At 40.6% G+C, this 8,423-nt stretch overlaps 2 protein-coding genes across 2 annotated transcripts in view; one reads left to right on the forward strand and one right to left on the reverse strand.

The window, feature by feature from the left end:
• gle1 (GLE1 RNA export mediator) overlaps positions 1-3,795 on the forward strand; it is an 11,283-nt gene extending 7,488 nt beyond the window's left edge. Inside the window, exon 13 of the mRNA XM_035658017.1 lies at positions 3,305-3,795. Within this exon, the coding sequence (XP_035513910.1) occupies positions 3,305-3,385 (81 nt within the window). The 3' untranslated portion in view covers positions 3,386-3,795. The remainder of the gene's footprint in view (positions 1-3,304) is intronic.
• ptgesl (prostaglandin E synthase 2-like) lies at positions 2,679-8,255 on the reverse strand. Its single transcript, XM_035658018.1, has 7 exons — positions 7,944-8,255; positions 6,669-6,860; positions 6,388-6,443; positions 5,567-5,719; positions 5,100-5,300; positions 4,817-4,934; positions 2,679-4,125 (listed from the first exon to the last, which is right to left on the reverse strand). The coding sequence occupies exons 1-7, from the start codon at positions 8,241-8,243 to the stop codon at positions 3,997-3,999; spliced, it is 1,149 nt and encodes a 382-aa protein (XP_035513911.1). The 5' UTR covers positions 8,244-8,255; the 3' UTR covers positions 2,679-3,996.
• Positions 8,256-8,423: the final 168 nt, after the last annotated feature.

The raw sequence follows: 8,423 nt of genomic DNA on the forward strand, positions 1-8,423 counted from the left end.
GCCAGTTCTGGAAACTCATCCTGCTCCTTAAAGATGAATACTTCCAGAGGTACACACTCACTTCAGATTTAAAGCATGTTGATTCATCAACAGGTCAAATGTTTTACCTGCAGCTGTCGCCACCAATTGAACTTGCCTCTGTCTGTGTTGAATGTGTCTCTTTGGTGTGTCCAGAATTGAAGCAGTGACCAGCACTGGACAGATGGGCTCCGTCATCAGACTCAAACAGTTTCTAGAGGTATGTCAACCCACTGCTAATGTTAGCACTGTACTTAGGCAGACATTAAACTTGTATGATGCATTAACTCAAGCGACAAACGTGTTGGTAAATAAAGAGAGAGGCAACTTTGTTTTGGGTGCACAACACAGACACAACAAAAGAAAAGGCTGCTTCAGTAGTGATCGGCGGATGAAGCTTTATGAAGCTTTGGAGCTTTCTTTCAATTTGTGCCAAAAAAAGATTTGAAGCTCAGTAATCCCAGTAATGTGCTGATCCCATTGTTTAGTGGCAAACGTTTCAAAACTGTCAAACTGAATGAAGCTCTTTCTGAATCACCAGAGAAGCTTTAAACAACCAATTCAGGGGTTAAAAGTGGTTTAATCCTTACAGCGTGTTTTATTCTGAAGTTGAGAACAATGTAACGCCGTCGTCCCTAAAATGTTTTGTTTCTGAAATGAGACGTCACATGGAGTCAGGTTGCTCCCCAGATGAGGCATTAAGTTAAAGAGTAGAAATGTAGGGTGGAGAACCAAATTTAAAGTGAAGAATATGGAAATAGAAATAAAGTTGTGTCCAGTTGTTGCTACACACACAGAAAAGAAATAAAAATATAATAGTTAATTAGTTTTTGTGATCTCAATCTTGGTTTTTCTTTCTTGTGAAACATCTTAACTTTGTCTCCCACGCGTAGACGTCACTGCAGAGCCGACAGATCAGTCCGCCCAAAGGCCAGCTGAGCGCCATGTTCTGGAGGTCGTGATGGAGGAGGAGCAGTGTCGGATGTTGCTGCATGACGTCGCTTAGGACTGAATAAAGCGGAGAGGGACGTGGTCTGAGGCTGGAAAACTGTGTGCTTTGTGGCTGGAGACTTAGTCTACAACCAACTTTAGTCGCTAATCGGAGAGGAAAAGTCAAAGCCGCTCCTGTAGGAAGATGTGTGTCACATCTGTTGATCTGGGTAATACAGCTTCTGTGGCTCATGAACTTTGTGTCAGGTTCATTCACTGGATGACTCAAAGAACTGATCAGTAGGAATGTGGTGGACGGTACACACCCAACTACATTTTCTGAGTACAACATTAATTCAACAGTTTTAGAAGTAAGATATTCATCTCTGGATTGAAACAATGAAGGGAGTACACGTCGTCTCGCCAACACATCCGTCCTCCCAACATCAGTATGAACTGATGGTTTTCTGCTTACAGCTTAAGAACATACTTTATTATTCGTGTGTGCACAACAAAAATCCAGCAAAAAGAACCAAATTCTGAAACTAGGACATACAATAATTATGTTGTGTTGAGATGTAAATGTCTCCCTTGCGTTGCCTCAGGCTGAAAGTTTTCCAGAGTTCAAAGACCATGATGTGGAGCTGTTTTACTGGTAGTGTGTTGTAATCCCTGTGTGGGGGGAAAAGCTCTTTATTTGACTTTATTTGTCCACTACAGGATCACTGCTGTTTGTTTTTATTAAGTCTCCACAGTCGCTGTTCCAATCAGAATTGTGTTGAATGATTTGAACTTGCTATTTATTTTTTTATGAATCCACCATGTGGAACAAAGATTTGTGCTCTGATGAACTGTCAGTGTAATCATTGTGAATGGAGCTGCCCCAAGATTAGAAATATGTGCAAAACTGCTGAAGTGCATTAGTCAATATTTCCAAAACACAAATGATTTGATCCTCATGTTGAAACAGAAATCTGCCTCAGTGCTTTAAAGTGTGTTCTGAATATAATGTAGATTATAAAGGTTTATTACCAGAATGATTGTTGTTCTCATCTGTATCTATAAACCAGATGTCTGAAATAAAACCTCATCAGCAGTTTACTCAGTGTTTGTCGTCCTTGGGTTTTTTTTTGGTATTTTGCACTCTATATAAAATAAATTATACACTTTACATCTTTAGTAGAATGGAAGTTGATTGACAGAAACTATTTAGTTTATTTTAAATGAAATGCATTAATACAACTGTAAATACTGTTCACAAGTAATGTCACAAATTCAAAATCTTACTCAACAGTATAGAGGTTTGGTATCAAAATATACAATAAAAATATACATACAACTAAAGGTTCTTATTATGCAGAATGACCCATTTTACAATACTATATATTAATGAGTATGACTGATGTGTTAATTTGGTAATGTTAAATCTGGTGAAGGTGGATCTAATTTTAATTAGTTAATATGCTGTTTGGTAGCTTATGGATTGACCCTCAGGCATCAATAGTTTTATCTTTACTTATAAAATACATTTATTTGCTTATTTTCTATTAATAATCTGAATCTGCAAAGTAACTCATCAAATAAATTTAATATAATAAACACAATTTGCCTGTGCAGGCTGCATTCGTCCTGCATGTAAGTAATTACAAAATGTAGTTTTTATTGACTTTAACACCCAATACTAATCATCATAATGTATAAATGTCTGGTGCACGAATAAAACACAGCTCAAGGTTTCCTTTTTTATTTTACCTTTTTACAACTATGCACATCAAGGTGGTTTTAATACAATTAATTCAGAAATTGATCTGCAGTTTGCATATTAATTACATTCAAACTGGCTCACCAGTTCTTATCTTATTTTACCCCAGGAAGTGAACACCAGCCGATGAGCGTACTGATTCTGCCAGACTGATCTTGCATCAGTTACACAGAGAAACAAAGATACAACCACAGAGATAACCTGATCTCAGGGTGTCTGTGCCAAGTAAACACAAAGTCTACTGAACCTTGAAAAAAATCCAAATAAGCAGTTTTTCCAGAGCAACAACGTGTCTTAATTTAAGGTGATTTTAAAGGCAATTATAAATTTGCTGAGCAATCTGAGAGTAACTAGGCCAATTTCAGTTCCGTTTCTGCAGTCAGATGAGGCTGAGAGCTAAAACTAAAGACAAATATTTGAGAGGAAAAATGGGCAAATATTTGAGTAAATCCCTCTGGGAGCCCCCAATCTTTGGTTGAGAACCACAGTAGTAGACCATGTTAATCTAGAACAATATACAGTACTGAATGTGAAATATAAGCATTGTAAACTTCAGTGTTGACATTGGTCTTTTTGTTTGTGTGTGTCCTTCAGGTTTGTGGTAATGCTTTGATGAAGCAGTATCAGGGCCAGTTCTGGAAACTCATCCTGCAACATTTCTGTTGTTTCATGTGACACAAATTCAAGGCCTGGAAATAGGTAAAATGATTTCTAGATCAGCATGAAAAACCCTGTGGGCTGTTAGACTATTAAAAAGGGACAGTGATAGTTTCACCTTCACATAACACAAAATAAAGAAACATTTGCAGGAAAATCAAGATTGCTGAACCAAGATAGGCTGACTTATTGGTTTTTGTTGTATTGTGAAAACATGACTTTACTGTCAAGTATATTTCAAGAATATATAATATTGTTCAGTTACCACAGTTCACCAGTAGATGCCAGTAAAATGCTCTTAAATGAACAGCAGAGTCGATAGGTTCTCCACAAGCAGCTCGCTCATTAAATGGTCAGATATCAGATATCTGGCAACAGTATATTCATGTGTATCATCTACATAAATGTCTGCAGTTAACTCATTCATACAAATCAACAGGTTGAAACTCATGTATGTCGAGCAGGAAATCAATCAGGGCAGTAGCGACCGTTCAAAGCAGGACTTCTTGCCTCCTGATGCTGGTCACCGTCTCTCTGGCGGTTTACTGTTCAGTCTTTTTGAAGCTGGAAGCACTCGGTCTCCTGTGGCCTCCCGTGGTCTCCTTCACCCGTTCCACTTCACTCCTGCTTCAGTCGCGGCCCTCGTGGTTGAGCGAGGCTCTCTCCACGCGTCTGTACCAGTGTTTGACCTTGGTGTTCTCCATCATGTCGTCAAACGCCTGCAGGCCCTCCATCACTCTGAGGACACCAAACACTGCCTGCACAAGGAGGATAACGCAGGACAAGTTGACCCAAAAAAAACCATCTGAAAACAATCTGTAGCCACTTAAGGTATGAGGTTGTAACGGTTGCGATGTTCTTTGTGCACCAGAAAACAATATTGTTATCTGATTTGCCCTGAAATTCCTACCACTAGTGGGGGAAAAAAAGCCTCTGTACAGTGACCACTATAGGGGATCTTTGGCTGTATGTAGCATGTAAGGTCTATCTATGATCACAGTTATGCTATCAATTATTATGGTGACTTGTTAGCATGCTAAAATGCCTTCTTAACATGTTAACGCCATGTTAACATGTTAATAACTTATAGCATGCACACAGTTAGCATGTTGTACAGTTTAGTATATAACATGCTAAATTTTAGTTTAGCACGTTCTGTTTTGGTATGTTAAAATTTGTACAATATGGTAACCTTTATTGTCTTTGCAAATGCTAACGTTTAGCATTTGTTTGTGTTGTGTTATAAGAGTTTGTTTATTCTATTTTTTTTTTATCCAGGACATGAGTGGATGAAAACAAAGCATCCAGACAATAAACGAACATCTGAAGTGGCTTTTATCTCAAATTAAAGCGGAGGATGAAAACTAATTGTTTGTTTGTTTGTTTGTTTGTTTCCATGACCAGGTTCAGGAACACTGGATGCAGAAAGAGACAGATGTGTTCCCTCACCAGGTCGGCCAGGTTGGGTTGATCTCCACCCATGAACTTCCTCTTCTTCCCGATGGCTGCCACCCAGTCGTCGACTGCCTTGTACAGATCCTGCCTGACATCGTCCTGCAGGTTGTGGCTGTTGTGTTAAAAAAAGGAAAACAATCACCACTTTGACATCCAAACACTGACTTAAATTCAAAAATTACAAACCCCATAAGCAACTACTGCAACACAAGGGACAGATGCCTCAGGCTTGCCTCAGTCTGGACTGCAGATCATTATTTCTTCATGTGCCACTTACCGACTTTTCAGCCTTTTGGAGATGAGAAACATGGCCGCGGCGCCGACATATTTGGCAAAGAAACCTTCGAAAGTACTGAACTTGCCCTCGCGTACGATGTAGTCGAAGGAGGCCAGGGCCTCACCGGCAGTTCGGTACACGTTGGGAGATATAAGATGCACGAGCCAATCATCGGCCCACTGACGCCATTTCATCTCCTCTCTGAAAACAGGAAAAGAAAACAAACACAGAGTTCAATTTACATCATATTAGCGGGACGGCCAGATGTGGGCCAAACAGAGTAAACAAATGTCACTTTTTTATGAGATACTGACTCACAATTAGTCAATTAAACAGTTAAAAACTGGGGCAACCTTTCAAAATAAGAGTATGCTGATAGTTCCAGGCCATGATTTCTGTCTCTAGTGGTATATGTGTGTGTGTGTGTGTGTGTGTGTGTGTGTGTTTGAGCAGTGGTCTGGACTTACTTCTGCATTCCCTTCTCGGGGTAAACTGCAGTGGTCTCGGCCTCACTCAGCATCAACCAGTACTTGTTGGAGTACTCCGTCACCTTCTTCCCACTGTCGTTCACCGACTTTAGCTCGGGGTAGCAGCGAAGGATCTCAGACATACTTTTGTCCCTGGATGACACGTAAAATATACTGTTTATTTCCTCTCTTCCCTCTCATGGTATGTATCCATGCAGATAGTTTGGGTTTTATTTGCCTGGGCAATTTTAGAAAAGTAACGATTATTTTCATCAACTAATCTACTGATTATTTTCTTGATTCATTTCTCTGACTGTAAAATGTCAGAGAATAGTGAAAAATGCCTGTTTCCCCCAGACCTAGGTGATGTCTTCAAATATCTTTTTTTGTCTGACCCAAAGAGTTTACCATCATGTATGACAAAGTCGTAAAATCGTAAAATACTAATATCGGAGGAGCTGGAAAAAGCTCTTTTTTGGACATTTCTGCTTAAAAAACTAAAAAACTAAAACCATTTATCATTTATCCAAATAGCCGATTAGTTTTCTGTCAATTAATTATTCGAATAACGGTTGCAGGTTTACTGTTAAAGCTTGGAGGCCTAAACTCCCAGACTGAGAAATTGTAAAATTATAAATAAATAAATAAAAATATTTGCATAGCTGGATATCAAAAACAATGAAGAAATAAATATACTTATAACACATGGTGCATAATACTCTTGTAGATTTTAACATTAAGGTTTACAGTGGCAGGTTAATTATAATAATTTTCAAGAGAAAACAAATTTTCAAAATCACACGAGAGAAGCTGTAACTTACTTGTTGATTAAAAATGTCTTGAGGGAGCTGATGATGACAGACGAGTCATTCAGTTGCTGAGCAACAAAAGAGAGAAAAGACAAAAAGAAAATTATTTGAAAAGTACTGCACATTTTTGGAGAAGAAAATGTAATATTTAAGTATATAAGTTTTTTGGAAGTGGAAGTGCTAAAAATGGAGATAATTTCATTTTGTAGCCTGTATCTGAGGTGAAGACACCTGAGTGGGGGAAACATTTGGCATAAATCAAGTGTTCTCATCTTGAGATTCGACTGTCTTACCACTTCGCCATCCACCATCAGAATCGGTACTTTTCTGTAGGCAGACCACTTGATCTCCTGCCTCATCACCGGGTTCACCTCCACGATCTCATACGGCAGCCCTTGGTAGTCCAGAAACGCTCGCACCTTGCTGCAGAAGGGGCAGGTCTTGTACTGGTACAGAGTCAACTTCACACCTCCTCCTCTGGAAACCTGGAACGAGGCAGAAAGAGGATCCACCATTCTTATAAAGGCTGATTCTGACGTGCAATATCTTTGGCCTATATACATGGTTTTATGCAGACTGCCAAAAGTACTGGGACACCCAAATATTCCACCCATGTGTAGGTGTTGAACACAATGCATATGCTGCTATACTGTGTCAGTGTACATGCATGCCAATGAGAAATTGTAGTACAGAAAATGCAGTCACCATTAAATAGTTTGTCCCCAGCGAGCACTGTGGAAGGGAATTAGCTGTAGATCTCCAATGACCCCAATTGCAATCATCTATTTAAACCCAAATTTAGCTTGTAATATAGAACAAATGAATTCCGACACTAAGCCCCGCTACAAGACAGGTATGAGAGCTGGGTGACACCGTAAAACTCACCTTAAGACCCTCATAATGTCCATTCATACTGAGATTTAGTGGTCCAAAATAAATGTGCAATTAATCAGATTACCACAAACTGAGTGACACACAAAGTATAAGGGGGTCTTTGGGGTTGATAAACCAGTAAATATAAAAATATATATTTGAACATTTGAGCTCTGTGGGTTTCAACAATGCTGGTCCTGAAACACTATCAGTTTGTAACATTTAATACAGGCTGACCAACGCAGTGTACTGAGACACTGGTGGTAACAGGTGTCACTACACACACCTGCAGCTCAGATACAGAACAAAACAGTAGCTCATGCACGATGGCCCATTTCAGGATAATAAATATCATAGAACTGGATTCTAATTATTGAGGTATTCATGTGTAAACAGCAGGTAAAGGTGGAGCTGGTTTTAATCACTGTATATACTGTTCAATCTATGATACACCTGAATTTAATTGTTGATTACCTGAACCTGACTAGTAAACAAAGCTGTCACATAATAAAGTAAAATAAAGTACCTCAGAATTGTACTTAAGTACAGTACTTGAGTGAATCTACTGAGTTTGATCAGTGTTTTCAGGTGACCCTGTCTGCACACATGTAGTTAGGTAACTGTCACTCAATGGGACACCGTGCACCGGACCGACGGTGTGACCGCATTAGCGCCACCGGGGAGCGGACTCTCACCTGCTGCTCCTCCTCGGCCAGGTGCTGCTGGAAACTGAACTTCACAGTGTTGTACAAACCCAGACCTCCACCGAGCAGGACGGCGCAGCCCAGCACCCTGCCTCCTCCTGCCCGCAGGGAGGAGAGCAGCTTGGAGCGGAGCCCGGGCCCGCCGGTACCGCCGGTACCGTACGCCCTCCTGGACCCGTGTGCGCTCACATTGCCCAGCAGGTAGGAGACGGTACCGGTCCGGCGGGAGGCTGGAGACTGCAAAATATTACAGCCGACCTTACAGACGGTTCTGGCGCAGGCGGCCGCCATGTTGGTTTTACATAAAAGTCCCAAAATGCACCGCGGGGGGAGGTTATAAAGGGTTTTATTGCCCTGAGATCGGCCTGCCAGGCTTATTGGTGGTCAGGCTGTGCGCTGGTCTCAGGACTGGTCTCAGGACTGGTCCAATACAAGACCCAGGACTAGGCAGGGGTGCAGATCCGATGTCAG

Source organism: Morone saxatilis, unplaced genomic scaffold (assembly GCF_004916995.1).
Source record: "Morone saxatilis isolate NCDOM2014 unplaced genomic scaffold, NCSU_SB_2.0 Contig16, whole genome shotgun sequence".
Lineage (NCBI taxonomy): Eukaryota > Metazoa > Chordata > Actinopteri > Moronidae > Morone > Morone saxatilis.

Coding starts and splice junctions, on each gene's coding strand:
- ptgesl (XM_035658018.1), bottom strand. CDS start 8,243: ATGGCGGCCGCCTGCGCCAGAACCGTCTGTAAGGTCGGCTGTAATATT. Junction 6,444..6,668: donor TGATGGTGGATGGCGAAGTG/GTAAGACAGTCG, acceptor TTTGTTGCTCAG/CAACTGAATGACTCGTCTGT. Junction 4,126..4,816: donor AACCCAACCTGGCCGACCTG/GTGAGGGAACAC, acceptor CTCCTTGTGCAG/GCAGTGTTTGGTGTCCTCAG.